The following is a 24,874-nucleotide window of genomic DNA, read 5'->3' as shown; positions in this document are numbered from 1 at the left end:
ATAGGAGCTGGAGAGGGGACATGCCAGCTGCTCCCCGGGAGCCGCGCGGCACGGAGGCTAGCAGGGAGCCTCCAGCCCTGCTGTGCGGCGCTGCCAACTGGACAGTGAATGGCCCGCCAGGATCCCCTTTCGACCACGTGTTCTGGTCGAAAACTGGACACCTGGTCACCCTAGCTCTGGGAGAGTATCACAATGTACTCTTTTCCTAGTCTGCCTCCAGCCCATCCTTTCTGCCCATTCCTGGCCCCCATGTCTCTAACTGTGGCTGACGATGCGGCTGCTGAATCAAGAGTCTGTAACAAATACTTGCCCTTGGTGAATCCATGCTGACTGTTCCTGATCTTCCTTCCAGTGCATGTTTTACACTTTTTGATAGGTACAGCTGTGTGTCTACTCTCCTCCTCCCCCCCGCCCAACTCCCCCTCCATCTATCACATTTTATTTCTCCTGGTCCTGCTTTCCTCCCCCTTTGAGTTATTTTGCTCATGCAACCCATCGGGGATATTCTTTATTATAGTGGAATAAGACAGCATTCTCACTCTGCTCCTAACATAAGGTACATGCGTTATGTCTGGTCCAAGCTTACCTCCTTCCTGGGAATTTACTTGATTGTGAACTTAAATAACAACAACCAAACAGAAACCTCAGACTAAGCTTTCTCCTGAGCTCAGCTGTTCATTGGATGTTCCTTTGCCTCAGAGGGAAACTCGAACCCGTTTTATTCTGAACTGGACCTAGAAAGACCCACCTGCTAGCATGAGTCAGCAGAAATAGGGCTGTAGCATCTGACATGTGGGTGACTCGCCACATGAGACCTGCATTGCCAGGTGGTATCCCAGAGCCTGCTGTCATATTAGGGAGTTGGTTTTGCTGTATTGCACTCTTCACTCAGCTTGTGTTCCTATGTGGTAGACTTCCATGCTAGTTTCAGTGTTACTCTCTTAGCCATCTCCATTGCTAATGCTCCGAAGTCAAATCTATTTAGATAATAAAACCCTTTCTCTGAACCATCCACAAATGAATCCACCTTGAAGCTCCTAGTCCTTTCCAGATTGGAGATTTCAAGAGAGGGTTAAGAAATCACATTGAGATGGGAGGCCTGCTACCTCCACTTCAACTTTAATGGCAGTCTCAGTCACTAATGGGGATGAGAAATGGCACATATCCCAGCTCAAAGGAGGCAATGTCTGTCCAGCGGTGTGGTGACTGAAACTGCACAGCCAGTCAATACAGGATTCTCCCAGCAACAGTGTGGTCTCAGCCTGAAGGAGAATGTGTTCCTTCTGGGATCTGAAGTAATTGGTTCCCCTTTCTCATCTGTCACTGTTTTCTTTCCCCTAGCCTGTCCCACTGGTTCCTTTAAAGCATATGTGGGAGATGCCCCCTGCAGACTCTGCCCCACCCACAGCCACGCTCCAGTGCCAGGCTCCAGTGAATGTGCCTGCCAAAGCCGATACTACCGCTCTGCTTCGGACACGTCTGACACCCCCTGCACTGGTAAGTGTTTGGGTAGAGTATGTGAGGGGAGGAAGAGGGATGGCCAATGATTCTGGGGAGTCTCTGAGTCATCGCCTCTAAGAGCCCCTGAGAAAGAGAGAATAATTTCTCTTCACTCTTTTCCCCTGCAGGAATCTGGGGGGCACCACTTCTAATCCACTACAGGGTATGTCTACCCACCAAATGTATTGAAGACATTTCATTAATCCCATATATTATATACAATTCTCAATATAGTAGATACAAAAACCTGCATTAAAAGAACATTTATGTTGCAAAATCAGGCTCTCAGAAATTAGGAAATGTCAGAATTCAGTTTGCCCAGGCAACCTTAATTCGGCCTCCTTGTGTGTATGCATTATGATACAGTCTTTAATTACATGATCACATAGTATTTTTCTGTAAGGACCCCTGCCTCATTAATTGCACAGGATGACAGTGCTCACTGAATGAGCAGTTACTTCATATGTTGTTTTATCCTCGTTGTACAATGAGTAGCACCAGACTACACACTACTGAAACCCTCCTTGGAAGAAAGAAATATTAATTTCCTCATGGGCTTTCTATGGTGCTTATCTCTATAGTCCAAGTGCTTCACAAACATTCATGAATTTGTCTTCATAACACCCCTGTGAGGAGAGGGAGTATTATCCCCATTTTACAGATAAGGGGCGGAGGCACAGAGAGATTAAGGTCAAAAGTGTCCATTAAATTTGGTTTCCCAATTTGAGATATCTAGGACCTGATTTTTCAGAGTACTTAGTATGATATAGCACTTTATGTGTTGAAGCACAACTCCCATTGTCTTCAGTTCATAGATTCCAAGGCCAGTGGGGTCCATTGTGATCATCTAGTCTGACTTCCTGTATAACTCAGGACATAGAACTTCCCCCAAAAATAATTCCTAGGACATATCATTTAGAAAAACATCCAACATTGATTTTTAAATGGTCAGTGATGAAGAATCCACCATGATCTTTGGTAAATTGGTCCAATGATTAATTACTCTTGCTGTTAAAAACTCATGCATTCTTTCCAGTATTTATGCATTCCATTCCTTCCTTTGCATTCTGAATTTGTCTAGCTTCAACTTCCAGCTATTGGATGTGTTATACCTTTCTCTGCTAGACTGAACATCTCATTATTAAATATTTGTTCCCCATATGGGTACTTATAGCCTGAAATCAAGTCACCCCTTAACCTTCTCTGTGTTAATCTAAATAGATTGAGCTCCTTGAGTCTATCACTATAATAAATGTTTTCTAATCCTTTAATCGTTCTCGTGGCTTTTCTTTGAACCCTCTCCAATTTATCAACATCCTTCGTGAATTGTGGACACCAGAACTGGACTCAGTATTCCAGTAGTGGTCACACAAGTGCCAAATACAGAGGTAATATAACCTCTCTGCTCCTACTTGAGATTGGCCTGTTTATGCATGCCAAGTTTGCATTAGCCCTCTTGGCAACAGCATTACACTGAGAGCTCGTGTTCAGCTGATTATCCACCATGACCCCCAAATCTCAGAATTACTACTTCCCAGGAGAGAGTCCCCCATCCTGTAAGTATAACCTATTTTCTTTGTACTTAGGGCAGCTGTGAGCGCTCAGCACTTCTCCAAATCAGATCCCTGGGTCTCAAGTTGGGCACCCAAAAAATTAGGAACACACAATTAGTGACCACCTGTGAAAAATTTGGCTTAAGTGACTTGCCCAGCATCACACAGGAACTCTGTGGCAGAGGCAGGGTTAGAATTCAGTTTTCCAGGGAAGCATTCACCTGTTTTAAACATGAGATGATCCTTTCTCTTCTTGCAGTCCCTTGCATCATTCATTGCACACCTTCCAGCTTTTGCAACAAATGAGGCAACAGTCCTACAGACAACAGATTCCTTCAATTCACCACCCGGATTCATATCCAGTGGATGTCCATCCTGTGCACTGAATGAGACAGGGGTCCTTTGGAAAAAATAGTATATGAACATTGGCCAGTTTATGAAGGCCTACACTCATCTTGCAGGCAGTTCTCTGTTTGTCTGTTCATCTGTAAAGTGATAACTTGTGAATGCCAAGTAGGAGCAATTTCAAAATTTCAGGGAATGTTCTAGGCATCAGTGTCCAGAACCCTATTGATAATTGGGGAAAACAGAAAAACAAAAGGGGACACATGGAGCCCTTGCAGCACTTTGCTATAGCATGCTTAATGCAGACAGAATGTTCAGAGAATTTAGCTACCAGACTGTAACAAGTCTCTACTGAACATGTGCGTACTGAGATTTTAAAAAGGCTCATAAATTGGATGGCTTTTTATGAGAACAACACAAGGCTCATCCCTGACAAAAAGCCACCACCTTGCTAAATTTCAAGTCCTTGCTCCAAAGCATGGGGGTGCTAGAGCTCTTATAAGAAAAAGAACATTTGAATAGGGACAAAACAATGTATTTGTCCCTAGCCTCCTTCTAGGAAACAGCTGAAACATTTTTTGCAGAGGAATGAGAAATAAGGAACTTGTCCTCTTTTTCTCTTTCCTTTTCTTTCTTTCTCTCTGTCATTCTTTTGTAGGTTTTTAATATCTCATTTTCCTCTCTTGTAGGCACTCCCTCCGCCCCCCGGGATGTTAGCTACGAGATCATTGGCTCCAATGTGCTCCTGACCTGGCGCTTACCCAAGGACCTGGGTGGCCGCAAGGATGTCTTCTTTAATATCATCTGCAAGGTGTGCCCGACGGGGTCTCCAGGGCCCTGCGTGCGCTGTGGGGACAGCATTCAGTTTGAGCCACGCCAGGTGGGGCTAACAGAGAGTCGTGTGCAGGTCTCCAACCTGCTGGCCCGTGTGCAGTACACATTCGAGATCCAGGCTGTCAACCTGGTGACCGAGCTGAGCCCAGAGGCACCCCAATATGCAGCCATCAACGTCAGCACCAGTCAGTCAGGTGAGGAGGCCTGTTCATCTGACTCTCATCCCTCCTACTGCTTTCTCTCATTCCTTCCTTTACATTCCATGCCTTGTAGCAGGCATGGCTTTGACTTGTTTGGCTGTGTGCTGTACTTCCTCTTGATCTGCCACTTCTGAATGGTTCCTGTGTGCCCCTCTCTCTGCTGCTCCCTTTTTTCCCTTCCCCTCTTGGTGGAGAAGCTGAGTTTAGCTGCCAGTGTGAATGGGCAAGAAGAAACAAGGAAGTGTCAGAGGCAGGAGATGGCCCAGAGGGAACAGCAGTGAGCGAAGTATCTCCATTGTTCAGAGGAGCAGCTGCTTCATTGTGTGATGCAGGAGCCACTGTCATCGTTTGTCAGGGGCCCTGCGAGTTTTAAGCTGCTGCAGAAGATTTAGCATTTCTTCGCCTTTTCATCATCCCCTCTATCTCCTGCTCTTCTTCGTTTTCCCTTCGACCCCCCCTTCCTCTCTCTAGTTCATCTTTCTTCCCTTAAGTCACTCTTCAGTTTCCTTCTTTACCTTTGCCCTCTTTCAAAAAAGAGTGAATCTCCTGTTTGTCTTTACTTCTCCTCCTGCATCTCTTCAGCTCCTCTCCTGTCCCCTTCCCTCTCTCTGGATTCCATTTCAGTTCATATTTCATGACTCCTTAACAAACATCACTGGGAATTCACCAACTGTGCCCGTCTGTGTCTTAGTGTCTGTCTCGAAAGAGAAAAAGATGACAGCTGGGCACAGCATGATAAAATATAGTATATATGAATGGCTGTATCCACCACTGAAGTGCATCTACCTCTAGGATGCACAACTGTTCAGGTCAGTAGACAAAAAAGAAAAACACATCAATGCCAACTGCTGTGGGAATGCCAGGGTGAAAGAATGCAATGACCCGAGCTGAAATTTAGTCAAGACTCAGAAAAAGAGGTTAACACCCCATTTTACAAAAACTGTCATGGATTCTTCTCCTGGCCAAAGTTTCCTTTTTTCTAACCTTCAGTGCCATGGTGCTAAAGAATGATCCTGGGATGTTATTTCCCTGTGGATGGGAAATGGTATTTGCCCAGATATTACACTGATGACTGCCATCTAAATGTCTGTTATAATAATAATGAAAGGGGTGTGATCTTGGAAGCATCATGACTAGAACTAATTGCCCAAGTCCTGCTGAGACTTGGATCCAAAGAATGTCATATTGCAATGTGGATGCAGTCAAGCCTTAGACATGAGTGAGAAGATCTGTGTAGTGCAGTATGGACATATTAGTATGGCTGTGCAACCCAGCTCCAGCAGTTGAAAACCCAGGTTTACACTGTAATTCAGACTCTCAAGCATGGGCTTGGGAAACACCAAGTTCACAAACTGGGTCCCACCGACTCAGGTTTACAATGCAGTTTAGAAGTACCCTGAGAGACCAGTTGGTTGTCTGGGCAGCCCTGGAGGTGGTGAGTGAAGGGTTGCAAAGCCTATCAGAGTGATGGACAGAATAGAGGAAGCTAGTATATGGAGGGGAGATGGCAATAAAATCAGGAGAATCCTGGATTGTTGCAGAAGGGCTGTACTTGGCTGAGAGTGGAGGGACTCTGAAACCTGACTAACAAAGGTAGCCTGAGAGAACTGAATGCACATATTTGGCTCTGCTAAGTGACAGCTAGAATTGGGTGGGGACATGGCAACTCTCTACAAGGGTGTACATAGCTAGAGAGAGAGGAATTGTTCTCGGGTGGGCTCGGGGTGGGGTATAATCAGGAGTAATGGGATGAAATGGAGCAAAAGGAGGAACAATTTAAATTGAATATCAGGAGCTGTTTGCTACCATTGAGCTCTATTAAACTCCTAATTAGACTCTACTAATTAGACTCCCCAGAGAAGTGGTGGAAGCCCTATTGCCTAAATCATGTAAAATTAGGCCTGGACAAAGCCCAAGAGAACATACTATAGGGAACTATTCTGCCCTGGCTGGGGACCAGACGTGAACTGTGCTAATAGGTCTATTCCTGCTTTAATGTATGGGTTCTGCAGAGTGTCTTGCTGTGAGGACAGGGAGAGGTGGATAATGCTCCCCGCGAGCAGAGAGGAGGCTGCAGGTGAGCTGTGGCTGGATCATGAACATGTGGCCGGGTCACTTATATGACTTGGGGGGATTCCAGGTGTTTGAAAGGAAAAAATCTAGGGCACAAATTGCTTTCTGAGGTGCTGGAGGGTGTTAGGCATCTGGTGGGGGATTTTCTGCCCCATCGCTCCCGTTACCAGGGAAGCAGCGATTAGCAGAGGTTATGTGGGATACCTGGCCCCTCAAAGAGTGGTGCCACAAGTGGCTGCTTGGGTATTTTGTGCCTCTGGCCCCAGACACAGGGAGAGATGACTCCTGTGGGAAGGGTGGTTCCAGGTGGTGTCTCTGAACTCTGCCGGGGGAGGGCAGGTGGCACATTAACCTCCCAAATGATTTCCCCTGCTCTCCGCCATTTCCCACCCCTGCCTCATTTGTGTGAGTCAGCAGTGGTGGAATCTAGTGTAATATCTTCCTTCTGGCTCTGTCTTTGAATCACCAAGTCTCCTCTTTTCCTTTGCTCATGCCTGACTTGTTTGTCCTGTTCTGCAGCCCCCCTTTTCCTCTTGGCTTGTGGGGGCTGGTCTCTCATGCTCCAGAATGGTCTCAGGGGAGCAGCTGTCCAGACAGGCTCCTCTCCAGAGCTGCAGTGTGCACTGGATGGTTATTGTGGTTGGGTCCTTTTTTACCTCTACTCTTCCCCAAGATCATTAGCAATGAGCTTGAGATGAGCTGCCCTCAATTCATAGTGACAGCTCAAGCTAACGAGGCCTCTGTTCCTCTGTCACGTGGCCTGTCTCACTCCTGACCCCTCCCTTCAGCCCCCTTGGCAGCTTTTCACTTTAGCTTAGATTTTCTTTTTTTATTGTTACACACACAGATGGACTCTCAGCTCTTCCACTCCAAGAGAGACAGGGAAGCGGGTTGGATGGAATGGATGAGAGGACATGGAGAGATGAGGAGCGAGAAGTTGGGGGACAGAATTTCTGAATGAAAGGGTGTAACACTTATCTCCTCTCCATTGAATTAAGGGTAGCCAGACAAAGAATCTTCAGCCCCAGCAACCTTTATATCTCCCCTTTGGCCCTGCACTAACCACAGGTTCTCTCACTCCCCTCTATGGCTGGGTGCATATATTCTTCACATCCACTCTTCCCTCTTCCACATGCCCAAGAAAACCTGAGGACAATATTCTGTTCTTGGAACAATTTCTCTCCTTTATTCTCCTCCATTTCATAGAATCATAGAATCATAGAATATCAGGGTTGGAAGGGACCCCAGAAGGTCATCTAGTCCAACCCCCTGCTCAAAGCAGGACCAATTCCCAGTTAAATCATCCCAGCCAGGGCTTTGTCAAGCCTGACCTTAAAAACCTCTAAGGAAGGAGATTCTACCACCTCCCTAGGTAACGCATTCCAGTGTTTCACCACCCTCTTAGTGAAAAAGTTTTTCCTAATATCCAATCTAAACCTCCCCCACTGCAACTTGAGACCATTACTCCTCGTTCTGTCATCTGCTACCATTGAGAACAGTCTAGAGCCATCCTCTTTGGAACCCCCTTTCAGGTAGTTGAAAGCAGCTATCAAATCCCCCCTCATTCTTCTCTTCTGCAGGCTAAACAATCCCAGCTCCCTCAGCCTCTCCTCATAACTCATGTGTTCCAGTCCCCTAATCATTTTTGTTGCCCTTCGCTGGACTCTCTCCAATTTATCCACATCCTTCTTGAAGTGTGGGGCCCAAAACTGGACACAGTACTCCAGATGAGGCCTCACCAATGTCGAATAGAGGGGAACGATCACGTCCCTCGATCTGCTCGCTGTGCCCCTACTTATACATCCCAAAATGCCATTGGCCTTCTTGGCAACAAGGGCACACTGCTGACTCATATCCAGCTTCTCGTCCACTGTCACCCCTAGGTCCTTTTCCGCCTAGCCATTCGGTCCCTAGTCTGTAGCTGTGCATTGGGTTCTTCCGTCCTAAGTGCAGGACCCTGCACTTATCCTTATTGAACCTCATCAGATTCCTTTTGGCCCAATCTTCCAATTGGTCTAGGTCCTTCTGTATCCTATCCCTCCCCTCCAGCGTATCTACCACTCCTCCCAGTTTAGTATCATCCGCAAATTTGCTGAGAGTGCAATCCACACCATCCTCCAGATCATTTATGAAGATATTGAATAAAACCGGCCCCAGGACCGACCGACCCCATTTAGCCGTATTTCCCATTCCCTTGTTCTCTGTTTCCAAGATGACTGCCGCTTTAAGAGTTTGGCTACACCTAGTGGCTCACTGTCTCCTGCTCCACAGTTAGAGAAGGGATCCGATGATCGCTACATCAGTCATTTCCATGGCATCCAGTGATGATGTCCCATCTCTGGAAGGGGTTTCATTTAAGGTAGGGCACAAGGGACTGACACAGGAAAACTCTTCACACTTACATCCTTGCAGTATAATTTGACTTGATCTTTTCCAGCAAGCTGCTATCCCAAAACAGTTTGGAGAGTAAAATGGCATGCTTGCTGGGATAACTAGGAGAGGGAGGAAAATATTCAAAGGTAAGGCAAGATAGAAAAGTCATGTTCAGCTGAGGTTTGAGGTTTTAAGATGGATAGATAAAGAGGTGGAGGCCATTCCAGAAAACAGAAGCTGCAGAGGAGAAGGATCTTCTATGAATAGTGGTGCGGTTGTATAGTGGGAAGGATGGGAGGCTGCCACATGGCAAGCAAAAAACCTGTGGAACCTACTGCCACAATATGTTATTGAGGCCAAGAGCTTCATAGGATTTAAAAAAGGATTATTTATTTATATAGATTATACCATTTGAAGTTACAATGTCTATCCTTATGCTTCAGGGCATAACTATCTCCATCTGAAAGCGGTCAGAAAGAAACTTCCCTATGGTTATTCCAAAATTGTCCATTAGGGGGTTTCCTGCCCCTTCCTCTGAAGCCTCTGCTACTGGTCATTGTCAGAGACAGGATTCTGGACTAGATGGACCACTGCGCTGATCTAGACTGGCATTTCCTGTGTTGCTAGAAAGTGGGGAAAGGGATAAAGAGATTGGCTGGAGCAAGTCCATGGAGTGTTTTAAAAGCAAGGAGAGTGTTTTGGGGTATTTTTAAACTGAATCCTGAAACAAAAGAGAGCTAATGAAGCAGTCTGAAGACAGAGGTGATGTGGTCAGGCTTCCTCGTAGCTGTGAGAAAATAGGCAGCAGCATCATTCTGCCCATGCTAGAGTCAGAGCAATGGGACTTGGGGATGCCAGCCAGAGACAAGGGAGCTGCAGTAATCATAGCAAGAGAATCTGAAGGGCTGGGTGAGGGTTTCAGCAGAGGCTGAGCAGAGGCAGTGAGATTCAAGGGCAATGCTGCAGGGGGTCATTCAGCAGATTTTCAGGCTGATGGGCTGTATGAGGAGGAGGAGAAGACTTTAGAGTAAAGAATGATGCCAAAGTTACTGACTGTGAAATCAAATGGAAGTTCTGGGTTTAGCCGGGAAATGTACTAGAGGATGTTCTTCTTGCCCAGGAGAAGCACATCTGACTTAGCTGGTAGAAGGTGAGACAAAAACTACAAATTTTCTTAGTCAAAACAGAAAGGGAACATGGAGACAGAGAGTGTATTACAGGCTGTCAGAAGACTACATTTACAGATTAGTATAATCAGCATATAGCTGACAGATGAAGTGCAGTTCTGCTATGAAAATTGACTGGACACATGAATCGCAGGGCTCCATATTCATTGTCTCTCATTGATTGCAGATCAAAAGAGCTCATTTTGGAAGTAAATTTTGTTTCCTAATTGTTAACTCTGAAAGTTCAGCCTGGGCTCTGAGAATCAAGCTGGGTTGTTTTCTTCTCACACATCATCACCAGTAATAAAGATTCTGCAAGGCAAATTTTTCCCTCAGTGAGAGTTGTCTCAGCTTAGGGTACATCTACACTACAGCACGAACAGCACAGCTACAGTGCTACTGCAGCACTGTAGTGTACGCTTCCTACATCAACGGAAGGCATTTTTCTGTTGGTGTAGTAACAAGCTACTGCCTTGAGAGGCGGTAGCTAGGCCAATAGAAGATTTCTCCCTTGGACTTAACTGTGTCTACAATGGGGATTAGCTCAACCTCACTACATTGCACAGGTGCAAAATTTTTCACAGCCCTGAGAATATTGCTAGATAGACCTAAATTTTTGGTATAGACCAGGTCTCAGTTGTCTTCAGAGGGTTTAAAGAGGTATAACTGACTGGAAGTTAGTAAAAGATTCTGTGGATGATGCACAAGATGGAATATGCTCCAGTTCCCTCTCTCTGAGCTGTGTTGTCTCTGCAGGCTGAACAGAAAAAGAATGTGCCATATTTCACATTTCAGATTACAGAGCACTTTGGATAAGGGCAAAGATACACTGCTCAGGAGGGTAGAAGTAGATGGAAAATAGCAGAGAATGGAACCTAGTGGTACCCAAGGAGAAGTTTCTGCACAAAAGTGGAATGACAGCTAGGGACAAAAAGGGGTGTTATTTGATAGGCAGACACAGAACAGTAGAGTAGTAATAATAAATAAATATTTTGCCTTTCTAAATTGCTGTCCATCCAAAGAACTTAAAGTGCAACATCCTGACAGGATCTGAGACCCCTGAATAGCTAGGGAAGTGACTCAGGGAGATGGACAGAACAATGTTGAAGCCTGCAGTGAAGGCCTGCAGGCCAACAAACAGAGGAACTGGTTAAATGCACAGAGGAAAGTCATTTCTGTGCTGTGTCCAGGCTGAAATCTGTTCAGGATAAGGATGTGTGAAAGGTACTTGGAGAAAAAACAGGTTCCTCATGCATTTTGCTGGGAGAGGGAAATTTAGTGATGGGATTGCTGGGAATGTAAGTCAAGGACAAAAGAGAGTTTGACAGTGATAGATTTGTAGAAAGTACTAGAGGAAAAAGACTTGTTGACAATGGCAATAATATAAGGAATTCATTTGGGGAGATAGGACCAAAATATAGAAGAGGGAAGAGAGTCAAGAAAGAAGTGGTTTTCTCAAGGCAGTTGGTGCTGCTGGAAGCTGCTGTGGAGAGAAGAAGGAGAGCATCAATGTAGAGGCCTGCACAGGGTGCATAGTCCCTATAACTGAAGGAGTCAGAGATGGAGAGGACTTCAAAGGAAAGAAGTTCAAAGGTGGCTTCAACATGCATGTCATATCTCCAGTGACATTATATCAGAGGAGAAGAAACTGCTGAGTGTGGGAAAGTCATAGATCTGGGAGGGGAGGGAGTTATCAGATGTGATAGACCACAGAGAATTTCAGAGGGCTGAAGAAAGAGAAGAGTTTGAAGGAGAGAATGAATTTGAATCCACCTGAGTTTTGGTGTGACAGCAATAACAGCTCCTCATTGGAGGGCTGAGTCTGACCGAAGAGGGAAGTGAGAGGGGTGGACTGGGTGGGAGTGGGAGGAGCAGAAAGAAGTCCAGGAAGGTGTCCTAGTTCTACATGTTCATAGCCTTGTCTGGTTCTTTCATTTTCATGAAATTCAAAACTTAACTTATAGGCAAATCATCAATACATGCTAGATTTACCGCTCACCTGTGAGAGAGTTTAGTATCCTGAGAACCTAACAAATAGTTAACATTACTAACCAATTAAACAGCGTCTTAATTGATTTAATAATGTCTGTTCATCTCATCACTTACCAATTTATGTGAATACTTTGACCTTCATGTCATTTCCCAGTCACAACAAGAGAAACTCTAATGGTAACTAGATTTATTAACTGTCAATAAATGTGATTACTAGTACAGAATATTTCAGCTTAGTGTATCAATTTTCAACATCTGTGTTACTCAGAATGCAGTTTTCCTAACACTACCATACTCAGTTTTAGTAAATCTTATCTGTGGGTCTTGGGAAACTACATTCATGGGTGGACAGTAAACAGACGAAAGCCAACATTTTCAAAAGTGTTAGGTTTTAGACACCTCCATTTTTGGTTGCCCAATTTGAGGCACTTTGGGCTTGGCCTTCTGGCATGCTAACCACTGACAACTCTGAGAACCGAGAGGGGTCAGCAAAAAAATCTAAAAATCAGGGCTAAGTTGGCAAAAGTTGGGCACACAAAATCAGAGGCATCTCTTGGAAAATGTGGCTATTTTACTCTTAATTTATGTGAGTCCTTATGCTTGTTATAAGGGAATCCCCTTTTTTGTGGATTGGTGTTAACAAAATACTGATGAACAGCAAAGGAATTACTTATCAGTCAAATCCATAGAGCTAGTCCACAATCTTCAAAAGTGACTACAAAACTTGGATGCCTCAATTTTTGTGTGCCCACCTTGAGACACTTTCAAAGGTCCTGATTTTCCAGAGGATGGATGTGCAGCGCTTCCTGAAAATCAGGACACCATTTAAGGTGTCTCAAGTTGGGCACCAAAAAGTCAAAGTACCCAGAGTCACTAATAGAACTGGAAAATCTTGGCCTCTCTCCTATGGCAGCTTTTTTTCAGGCCCAACAAACTTCCCTGGGGAATTGATTTATGTCTAGAGCAATTATTAATTATAGTTCATATTATTAATTGTCTCCACCAAATTAGAATACTGGCTCCAAATACAGATACTAATGTAAGGATAAAGACGTGCTATCCCTAAATGATGCTGTTTGCATGTTGATCTGGCCCCCACAAACACATCTCAGTGTCTTGGCTGTTCCAGCTGTTGTGCGCTGTTTCTTCAGGAAAACACTGTTGTTCATCCTTTGCAGATGGCCTATCAGGAAGAGCTTGTTAATTGAAGAGTCTTCTTTGCTTCTTGGAGATTTTTTGTTGATGTTAGTTGAAGTTCATTGTACATAGGCACGAGTCTTTGTTGCTTCCGTCTTTCCTGGTTGCTATGAAAACTCTAGGCCAGGCCTCTTTTGGGTAGAGTTATTTGAGCAATGTGTCAGGTTAGTGGTTCCACACTTTCCTGGAGTGTCTCGTATGCAAAATAAAGTGGACAAGATTTTGACCATGACTAACTGCCTTTCCATTGTGGTGGAGGTGTCTTTATCAAGCTTGTTGGTGGGCAACATTGGTTCACAAACAATACTGGTAATTGAGAAATCTCTTTTCTTAAAACTTTTTTTCATATCTTCAGTTTAACTTGGTAAAATTTAATGCTGCATGAGATCCCATCAGTGTCAGTAGTTCATTTATATGAATGCCTTGAAAGTCCATTTACAAATGACCTCCCCCGCACCCCGTACTTCTTGTGTATCTCCCACCAAAAGTCCACTCTCTTTTTATGCCCCTGCAGCCCTGCTTCCTCACATACCATTCCCAAGCCACAAGCATAAGGCCCATGTGTGCAGTGAGGTGTGGTGAGGTAGAGGGACCCCGACAAGGGTCATAAAGTCTGTAGGGATGGTGTGACTCCTGACTAGTCTCATGAGTATCACCTGGAAAGTCACGTGTTGATCCAGGTGGAGTGTATTACAGTGCACTTCCTAAGGTCTGTAGGTTCTCTTCCTAAGGCTCTTGGGAGCATTAGTGATTCTCCACTGCTGCAGACCTCAGGGAGTCAGGAGCAAAGGAGGAAGCACCATCTTTGTCCCCAGCTTCTTTCATTCCCCAATTCCTTGCTTTAACTATCTTTAAAACTAAGGACATTCTCATCCACAAAAAACATAGCAAAAACAAGGTAAGGTTGGAGGCACATGTCAGTGGTTTGAGTGGGTATTACTGTTCAGGAATAGTAGAGTTAAAAATAAAACAAAACAAAAATCTGTCCATTATAGGAAAGCCAGTGAATGTTGTTTTTCTCAGACAAGGCATCCAAGCTACCTTAACTCTGATCCATTGTGATGCCATAAAAACATTAAAAAAAACTTATTATCTTCTCCATCCATAACAAAGAGCTTCACTTACCAATGACCACAAAAAACAGAATGCCTCAGTCTTTCATATGTAGTGGTTGTGCTGTCTCATGGCTTCCTTTACTGCCAGATATGGTACATGTACAAGAATTTTCCATATACCTGATTAGACAAGTAGCATACTGAAGGCAATCATTTCCCACTCTTCATAAAGGGCCTGATCTCATGATATGTTATAGGCACCTGTGATTTCAGGTGGCAGCCAATTAAGCAAGTGTTATTAGACACAGAGATATCATGTCTCCATATATAAACCTCATGTGAAAAGAGCAAAAGTTAGATCAGTGACAAACCATCACACTTAGTTTTGGAGACATGTATGCATGAAATAAATTATAAAACCAATGTTCTGGGGTGCACATTTTTGATAGTCCACAAACAAAAAAGGGAAGATTGTAGACTGGCTTTCCTGTGGAGGCAGAATTAGTGTGGTGTGGAGTAGGGTCCTTATTTAAAAAGTACAGCCTTAAACTCTGCAGTCCCTGGTTTTCTAACATTGGGGGGGGGGGTTATTTAACTAAATAATTCCTGATGGGAGCTCTGCACTCATTCTACTGATACATACCTGTGACCTTAACTTCACCTTAAGAAGTGGAGAGAACAGAAAGCTAAATACTTTTACTTGAATTTCCATCTTTGACAGGGTTACTGGTCTAGTGGCAAAGGGGAAGCAGTAAATGTGATATATCGTGATTTTATTAAGGCTTTTGACACTGTCCCTCATGACAGGTTTCAGAGTAGCAGCTGTGTTAGTCTGTATTTGCAAAAAGAAAAGGAGTACTTGTGGCACCTTAGAGACTTACAAATGTATTTGAGCATAAGCTTTCGTGAGCTACAGCTCACTTCATTGGACATCCGATGAAGTGGAGCTATAGCTCACAAAAGCTTATGCTCAAATAAATTTGTTAGTCTCTAAGGTGCCACAAGTACTCCTTTTCTTTTTGTCCCTCATGACATTCTCATAAGCATTCTCATAAGCAAATGTGGTCTAGATGAAAATACTATAAGGTGGGAGAGCAACTATTTGAAAGACCGTACTCAAAGTGTAGTTATCAATTGTTCGCTCTCAAACTGGGAGGGCGTATCTAGTGGGGTTCCGCAGGGGTATGATCTGGGTCCAGTACTTTTCAATATTTTCATTAATGGTTTGGATAATGGAATGGAGAGTATGCTTATAGAATCTGCAGATGAAACCAAGCTGGGAACGGTTGCTATCACTTTGGAGGGCAGGATGAGAATTCAAAATGACTTTGACAAATTAGAAAATTAGTCTGAAGCCAACAAGATGAAATTCAATAAAGACATGGAAAATACCACATTTAGAAAGAAAAATCAAATGCACAGCTACAAAATAGGGAATAATTGGCTAGGTGGTAGTACTGCTGTCAAGGGTCTAGGGTTTATAGTGGATTACAACTGAATATGAGTCAACAATGTGATGCGGCTGCAAAAAAGGCAAATATAATTCTGGAGTCTATTAACAGAAGTGTACTTTGTGAGACATGGGAGGTAATTTTCCTGCTCTATTTAGCACTGGCCAGGCCTCAGCTGGAGTACTATGTCTAGTTCTGAACACCATACTTTAAGAAAGATTTGCACAAATAGGTGAAAGTCCAGAGAAGAGCAACAAAAATGATAAAAGGTTTAGAAAACCTGACCCTTGAGGAAAGGTTAAAAAAACTGGGCATCCTGAGAAAAGAAGACTGAGGGGGGACCTGATGACAATCTTCATATATGTTAAGGGCTGTTATAAAGAGGACAGCGATCAATTGTTCTCCATGTCCTTGGAAGGTAGGACAAGAAGTAATGGGCTTAATCTGCAACAAAAGAGATTTAAGATAAAAATTAGGAAAAACTTTCTAACTATAAGGGTAGCTAAGATCTGAAATAGGTTTCTAAGAGAGGTTGTGTTGTGGAGTCCCCATCACTGGAAGGTTTTAAGAACAAGTTGGACAAACACCTGTCAAGGATGGCCTAGGGTTTGCCTCAGCCCAGGGGGCTGGACTAGATGACCTGTTGAGGTCCCTTCCAGTCCTGTATACCTATGATTCTTTTATGTCTCCTTTGCAGGTATTTTACAAGCTTTGTCCCTGAAATTTTGTTTATTAAATTTGGAATTCACTGGTGAAAGTCATGCTAATTTGAGTTACTTTATTGTTATTTTCATTAAAACTATTTTACTCTTTCATACTTCTTTGCCTTAAAATGTAGCTGCTCAGCTTCATTATGAAACATAATGGAAATGGGCATATAAAATACACTGGTGTATGTAAATGTTAAAATGTATGTACATTCAATCTAAAATGCTGGTAAATATTGTTTATTTTGGGAGGCCTATGGTGTCCTCTTTGAGGTGAGCTGGGTATATCGGGGGATTATAGTCTGATGGTGATTGGGGGTTAGGAATGGAAAGCATATGGAGGTCCAGGATGGAAAGGTGAAGATCCATATCTAGTACCATGATTATTTCAGGACACTTATACAAAATTAGTAATAAAAAACAAGGGAATGGGCCTGAAACCTGGCCCTTAGAGGCAGTGGGGGGTGGGGGGGTGGAGAGTGCACTTTTGGCTGCCCATGCAGTATGTGCCATCATAGGGCCAGTTATCAACCCTGCTGCTTTTCACAAGCATTAACAGAAACATTACAAATAGTTTTAAAAGTCCTATCGCACTTTTTGCAGCAGTGGGGTGTTCTTGGTCAAATTCCAACCAAAGCAATTACGTTCTACCTCCCTAAAATTCTCCTTGCAGCCATGTCTGGGTACAATGTTCTTCAGTTGTGTCCTGAAGTCTTGCATGGTGGTGGTGTGCACTGTTAAACAGTTGTTTAGTTCTTTCCCAGATACCCGCATTTCACTGCAGATGAAGCAACTCCTTTGTGTACAAACCTGTGTTTAAAAGGAAAGTGCTATCATTCTGAGAATGAAAGGAACAGGAGAGATGTAAAATATTTTATTGTAACGCTTGGCTCACATTCTGCTTTCACTTACATTATTTGAACTGGTTCCTACTTGCCTGAGCTGGTTAAACTCCTTTGATTTGCTTCTTCCTGACTAATTTTATCTCGTTGGATATGAAAAACAATTCTTTTATCTTTCTTGCAGGTGGGAAGGAAGAAGAGCCATTCTGTGGCTTTGCTTCTTTGCCAGATCTCCCTGCTTTTCTCTCCACCCATCCCAGGTGTTCACACATTCGGGGGCTGGCTGATCAGAAGTGTTTGTTGGGAATTTTCTGTCAGAATCACCTGCCAACAGAAAATGGCATTTTTGCAAAAACAAAATTTTCCATGAGGAAATTTCAGTTTTGCCAGAAAATTTGAATTTTCTGTTGAGAAATTCAAAATGATGTTGCCTTGCCTGCCCGGGGAACTCTTGTCAATTTCACTTTCCAACCCCAGGGAGAAAGTAAAATTGACAGGAGCCTTCCAGGCAGGCAGCTGGCACCTCAACACATCCCATTTTGGTTCTCCTGAAATGGATGTTTCCTGGAAATTCCTTCTCATAAAAAAGCTGTTTATTAATTATTATTATTATTACTGTTCATCTAGTTCAGGATGAAAAAAGGTTAAAAAAAGCATAATTTTTATGGGAATAAATTTTCATTTCAAGCCAGCTCTACGAATCAGTGCCTACTCACCTCCATGCTCTTGCTTCTCTGCTTAAAGAGGTAATTTCTAGAGGAGCTATTTAGTACGTCCTCAGTTCAGCAGCATGCTTAAGTGTGTGCCTGGTGTTCAGCACGTCAGTACACATGTTCACTTGGTGTATTTGAACGGGGCCTATATCTCGGTGATGCAGTTAAAAGCAAGGGAATATGATGGTCAGACAAATCAGTCTCATTTTTTTGGTGTATTATTTTTGAAATAGCTTTTTCCACATCCTCTGTCACTAGGTTGCCTCCCTCATTCAGTAAGGGGCCCACACTTTCCTTGACCACCTTCTTGTTGCTAACATACCTGAAGAAACCCTTCTTGTTCCTCTTAACATCCCTTGCTAGCTGCAACTCCAAGTGTGATTTGGCCTTCCTAATTTCACTCCTGCATGCCTGAGCAATATTTTTTATACTCCTCCCTGGTTATTTGTCCAATCTTCCACTTCTTGTAAGCTGCTTTTTTGTGTTTAAGATCACCAAGGATTTCACTGTTAAGCCAAGCTGGTCGTCTGCCATATTTACTATTCTTTCAACACATCAGGATGGTTTGTCCCTGTAACCACAGTAAGGATTCTTTAAAATACAGCCAGCTCTCCTGGACTCCTTTCCCCCTCATGTTATTCTCCCAGGGGATCCTGCCCATCAGTTCCCTGAGGGAGTCAAAGTCTGCTTTTCTGAAGTCCAGGGTCCATATTCTGCTGCTCTCCTTTCTTCCTAGTGTCAGGATCCTGAACTTGACCATCTCATGGTCACTGCCTCCCAGGTTCCCATCCACTTTTGCTTCCCCTACTAATTCTTCCCGGTTTGTGAGCAGCGGGTCAAGAAGAGCTCTGCCCCTATTTGGTTCCTCCAGCACTTGCACCAGGAAATTGTCCCCTACACTTTCCAAAAACTTCTTGGATTGTCTGTGCACCGCTGTATTGCTCTCCCAGCAGATATCAGGGTGATTAAAGTCTCCCATGAGAACCAGGGCCTTAATAAATCTTAATAAATCATGAGATTTTTTAAAAATAATGAAAATGGGGTTTCTCTTATTTGCCTTCTGGCTTGTGAGCTTTTAGGGGTCATGTTTTCAAGCATGTCTCTCCAACCCTGAGAAGTAATCACTTGCTGTTTAAAATAAATGAATGCTGAGATTCTCACATCATCACATCACCTCCCAGAGCTGAGGATTTAAGAGAAGACTCACGATCAGATAACAAGAGTTGGTGACACAGAGTTAGTAATGTACCAGACTGTCCCACCCCAAAGAGACAGAGGCTCTGTATTTATCCCCAGAGTGAGTGCAGTGCTGGGATCACCCCTGACAGCATGCCTCCTGCCCTGAGCTGGAGGGGCCAAAGCAGAGTTCATGTTGAAAGGTCCATTCAGTCCTGGGCCTCTGCGCCAGGATTGCCAACAAAGGGGCTGATTAGTTTCAGGGATAGCAGAGGTTTTGCCATTTGGGCACCTGTCCCAGAAGACACTGGCCTGAGACCCAAATGAGAGCAACTTTCATTCTTTACTGACCTAGGGCGGCATTGGAACCAGTGACCTAGGAAAGGCTCCAACCCTGTCCCCAAGCCCCCAGACTCATCAAACTCCCTCAGCTCCTGGCTTGCAACTGGTGACCTAGAGGTGAAAGGCCCCATATCTTCTTCCCAGTTGCTCCAACTATCCAAGCCTGTTCTCCATACCACCTAGCTCTGATTTATGTGCATATGCAGTTGCAGAAATCTTTCAAATTTACCTCCAAGGAGCTTGTGATGTCACACAGGCCCCAGGGAAGCCGTGCTCCTAGGGAGAGCAATAGGCCTAGCATCATCCCCACTTTATAATTGTGGTGGCAGAGGCACAGAGATGCTAATTGACTTGCCCAAGGCAACATACTGCACCAACAGCAGAGCAAAGGTCTCCTGACTCCAAGTCTTGTTTCTTATTCACTGCACTACTCTTCCTTCCCCCTGCTCACTGAATAATCCATGTTGCACTTTATCACTCCCTCATGACTGACTGAGATTTCCTGGCTTCATTCACTGGCTCTAGTGGCAGGGGATGTGACTTTCCTCACCTCCATCCTGACACATACAGCCTGCTGCTTTCTAGAGAAGGTTAGAAAAGAGCTGGACCAGGTGTTCTTTGGGTCACATCCTTCATCTCCAGTGATTCATCTGATATGACTGTTGTTAAGGGAGTGTAATCTAGAGGCACTTCTGCTTCTGGCTTAGTTACTCTCACTCTTTGCCTTGGGCAAGTCATTCAATCCCTTGCCTCAGTTGCCCCATCAGTGCAGTACAGCAAATAAAACTGACCTACACCATAGGAGAGTAGGAGGAGGCTTAATTAATTTTTTTGAAAACTCCTTTGCAATCTACTGATGAAAGGTATTGTAGGAGTCTAAATTACTACTCTGGCATTGTGGTGGGGCTCAGAGCTGTGGAGAAGGTAGCATCAGTGGCACTGAACACTTTGATCATTGAAGAGCCTATATCCTCTTATATAAAAGTTGGGGTTTTAACGCCAGTGTCCTGGCCAAAGTCCATTTTGGGGCATTTCGTTCTGCTGACCTAAATTCCCTGGGATAAGGGATTCTTCTTCACTTCTTGTCTTAATGTGTTGCACATGGTTGCTGTGCGCTTTTAACAGACTGCCATATTTCTGTAGTAGGTTGGTGGTGGTCCCCCCTCTGGGTCTGTGGGAAGCCACTTCGCCTCATGACGTCCCTGTGTGTCGCCCACTGTTGGGGAATTAGCAGGGCCACATACAGCCTGGGGCTCTGGCCTGCCGTCAGGGCAGAGTCGCAAACACAGTTAGGATAGCCCAAGCCCTTAGTCATGGCAGGACAACAAGAGTCAGCTCTGGCCACTCCTCAGCTCTGCAGGGGCCCACGGCAGTCTCCCTGCTCGGGAGCAGGCTGGAGGCGTCTGGTTCCTTCGGCGGTTGCAGCCCAACTGAGCTCCCAGACCCTCCTTTTATACTTCCTGGCTCCATCCACCAGGGCTCAGTGAGTGGTCCCTCCTCCTCTGGGTCCATGGGAGACCACTCTGCCTCACTACACTACCCGAGAGGTGACTAATTTCAGTGAAATTAAATTGCCCCTGGATGTCTTTCGGTATATTTGTAAAGAACTGTGGGATCCTTCGTAATGAGACTCCAGAGAAAAGTAAGGAGAGGCTGAAGCCCACACTGTCACCTCAAATTAAATTATATCTTCTGAACAAGCTTTTCCCCTTACAATCTCTTCCTCCTCCTTTCTATCTTGTTTCTAGTCCCCTCTGCAGTTCCTATGATGCATCAGGTGAGTCGCACCGCCAACAGCATCACATTGTCCTGGCCACAGCCAGACCAGCCCAATGGAGTCATCCTGGACTACCTGTTACGCTATTTCGACAAGGTGAGTGGAGGGCAATGGAAAAGAAACTGCCCTACTGTGTGCATTAGTGGGGGAACATGGAGAAGGGAAAGGGAAATCTCTCTAGATTGGGAATACAGCTGAGAACTGAGGTGAGCAAGGGGAAGAAGGGTACTTCCAGTGCGAAGAAAGGGGAATCTGTGGCAAAAACTGGGATTGCAAATGTATTTTTCATCCAATATTTTCTCTTTTGTATTTCCCAGACTGATAGAACCAAATGGTGTGGACCAGTAGAGGGGAGAACTCTAGCTGAGTTCATCCCTGGGATTAGATTAGATCTTTCGAAAGAGTTTAGGGATGCCAGATGCAAAGATGATAAAAGGAACTGGAGTTCCAGAAATGATACATCTTTGAGGGGATGGGCTCATTTTCAGCAGGAACACTCCCATTATGCCCTCACAGAGGGAAATCCCATGGGACATACTGGCATCTCCAGCCAAGGGTGGATAGAAATCTCTCTGTACCTGTAAAAAACCCTTTGCGGATTAATGCTAGGAACTGTCCATTGCCACTCAGACTCGGTTGGCACTGGGTCCTGTTCTGCTTGGGTGTGTGCTACAGGAGTTTGGAATATGGGATGGTGCGAACTCACACCTGCCATTCATTAGGCAGCATGTCGATCCATTATAGGCTGGCAGATGGGACACAATAGTTGTTTTCCACCCACATCAGTCATGACTCCTAACTGGAGGTTGATGGTTGCAGGGCAAGATGTCTGGAGGAGAGTTCAAGCCTCATCTCTGCTCTTCCACTGGAACACATTGCACAGTTGTTCAGTACAGGTCCTTCCTCTGGTTGTAAGGGTGTCTTGTAAATGGTAGTGCCAATTCCAGCAGGTTGTCCTATGGAGCACTATATCTGCTGTTGCAGTGGATTCTGGAAAGGGAGTGGCTGAGTTTGGTGAGCATAGGAGGTAATGTTCCAGGACAAGTTGGGAGATTATTGAGATGAATAGCATCGCACCAGGGCCCCATCGGAAGATACACCACCCGTCCATGTCCTAGCTCCTTACACTCATCTTCCTCACTCTTGACCAAATCACACTTTTCCTTTTCCCTTACTACTCACTTCCTTTAAGGTCAGGAATGAGGGGCATTGGCAGAGCTGGGTGGGGAGCCTAGGACTGGACTACTGGGGGGGAGGGCCTGCAGGGCAGGATCGAGGGGCATTGTACAGGGAACCTAGGATTATTTGCTGAAGAGTTTCATCTGTAGCTGGGGTCTCACATTTGTCATCTCCTCTGATTGGCATTGGCTTGCAGGCAGAAGATGAGGATAACTCATTCACCATAACCAGTGAGACCAACATGGCCACCATCTCAAACCTGAGCCCAGGCAAGATCTATGCCTTCCAGGTGCGAGCCAGGACAGCTGTGGGTTACGGGCCATATAGTGGCAAGATGTATTTCCAGACCCTGGTGGGAGGTGAGTGATGCACTTGCATGCACTCTCGAACTGGTACCTGCACGCACACACCCACACCTCTCATGCTCACACATGCCTGTATACATGCCCACTAGCTCATGCTCCCAAACCCCCTCGCCCTTGCACTCCTATTCACATAATACACTTGTATCCAACTCTTTTTCATGCTTGAAGACCCACACAGGCCTTCACAGGTGCATGTTTGCAAAAGATCACAAACCCATATGATCACTCACACAAACTTAATGCACCTGTGTGCAATCTCGAGCATACCTGTTACTCAGGCTTTTGGGACATCTACATCCTCAGTCCCTTGCACTCTTGTGCAAATGCCCATCAGGACTGGAGTGTGTTAGCAGCTGTAGGGGAGCCCAGTACCGCATTGCACAGGGGATCGCAGTTCAGACCGGTCACAGTTCAGTGCTCTGCAATGGTCTGGTGGAAATCAGGCCCCAGAGCATCCAGACAAAACCTGCTTTTTGGCAGGTTCAGCCTCCATTCATGGAGGGAGCTGTGTATCACCTGTGACAGCTCTGGGCGTGGATCAAAGGGGCTGGGTCAGGGCGACCTTTTCATACATCTCTCCTGTGAGCTGAAGGAAGGGGAGAGGTTGGCCCCGGGAACCAAGGTGCCAGATGGATTACACTCAGGTGGCTGCTCAGGAGTCAGTGGATCCAGGCAAGCGGGGAGCAGGGGAGGCAGAAGGGGATAGGAAGGGCTGTGGGATTTCCAGGGGGAGGAAGGGAGGCATTGGAGACAGAGAGATTGAAGGGGGTAATGGAAGAGTTAATTGGAGGGTGTTGTGGTATCAGGGTTTGACTGCGGGATCTAGGGGAGGCTGGAATAGTTCTCTGGGTGGAGTCTGGCTGAACTGGTAGGAGACTATGACAGCCCTTGTCCTCTGTATGTGTGTGTCTCTCCCTTGCCAGGCGAACGCTCGGAAGTGGTTCAGGACCGGCTGCCACTTATCGTGGGCTCAGCACTCGGTGGTCTGGCCTTCTTGGTAATTGCTGCCATTGCCATCCTTGCCATCATCTTCAAGAGGTGAATTCCTTCCCCTCCTCATGCCCAGCACCTGCATCCCAGCCAGTGGAGCCCCCCCTACCTAAACCCATCCCTCTGGAAACCCAGTTCCACTGTACATTCATCCAAACCCCCATGAGCTCCCATCTTGCTCTGCATCTCCCTAAGGGGGATCCTACCCCACTGCTCCTAATTGAGGACCAAATCCATTGGAAATATTCCCATTGATGTCACTGGGAATTGGATGGGCCTCAAGTGAAAACAAAAGGGAAGCTTAAAACTAGTGACCACAAGGTGTTTGCCTGCAGCACAGTAAAGAATGGACTTGTAGATTAAAATTTTAGGCCAACAAACTCTAGGGAATGAAGAAATCTAGTGAATAAAAACTGATGGGAGGAAGTATTAAAATCTGCTGATGTAGAAGGTGCCTGGGGAGTCTGAAAATACCCTCTAATTAAGATCCTAGGAATTATAGCTCGTCTGAAAAACAAGAATACAAGGAGTGCAGCCCACGTGGCTCCAGGAAGGACTGATTCAAAGATAATAAGGTAGGTTTAAAGAAAGCACTGTAGAAAAAGAGAAGTCAAATAAACAATTTGCAGGGAAAAGAGAAGAGTAGCATAAACCAAAGCACAACAGAAAAACAAGAACCCCCCCTGGGGTCTGACAATGAATGATGGGGTCCTTTTGAAAGATAAAAACAAGAACCAATCAACATCCCCATCCTCAAACTCACCCCATCTCTGAAGCCTTAGACCGTCTATATGTGTTCTCTGTGTCTCTGCTCCACCCTACCCCCCTGCATTCTGCAAAAAGGAACCTTTTAGCCTTTCCTCTCATGTATATGGAGCAAAATCTAGGGTTTGTTTTTTGTTCTCCTCTTTCCCTTTTTAATATTTGTTTTCCTTTTTCATGTACATTTTTTTCTTTTGTTATTTTTTTCTGGGGAGGAAAGAATGAAAAAATACAAATGTTGTTATATTTCTGTTACAGTCTCCTGTTGTAACTTTGGACTGT

At 44.9% G+C, this 24,874-nt stretch overlaps 1 protein-coding gene across 3 annotated transcripts in view; it reads left to right on the top strand.

Moving 5' to 3' along the window:
- Window positions 1–24,874, top strand: part of LOC140898617 (ephrin type-B receptor 5) — a 138,877-nt gene that overhangs the window by 104,540 nt on the left and 9,463 nt on the right. For 2 of the 3 annotated variants that reach the window (XM_073312682.2, XM_073312699.1), the window contains exons 5-9: window positions 1,342–1,497; window positions 4,088–4,426; window positions 21,268–21,392; window positions 22,672–22,834; window positions 23,764–23,878. In XM_073312682.2, coding sequence (XP_073168783.1) covers window positions 1,342–1,497; window positions 4,088–4,426; window positions 21,268–21,392; window positions 22,672–22,834; window positions 23,764–23,878 — 898 coding nt within the window. The remainder of the gene's footprint in view (window positions 1–1,341; window positions 1,498–4,087; window positions 4,427–21,267; window positions 21,393–22,671; window positions 22,835–23,763; window positions 23,879–24,874) is intronic. The other variant, XM_073312690.2, reaches the window with a different exon arrangement.

The sequence above is a fragment of the Lepidochelys kempii genome, chromosome 1, assembly GCF_965140285.1.
Source record: "Lepidochelys kempii isolate rLepKem1 chromosome 1, rLepKem1.hap1, whole genome shotgun sequence".
In the NCBI taxonomy this organism is placed as follows: Eukaryota; Metazoa; Chordata; order Testudines; family Cheloniidae; genus Lepidochelys; species Lepidochelys kempii.
Note: the sequence above shows the minus strand (reverse complement) of the source record. Positions and strands in the feature narration are given on the sequence as shown.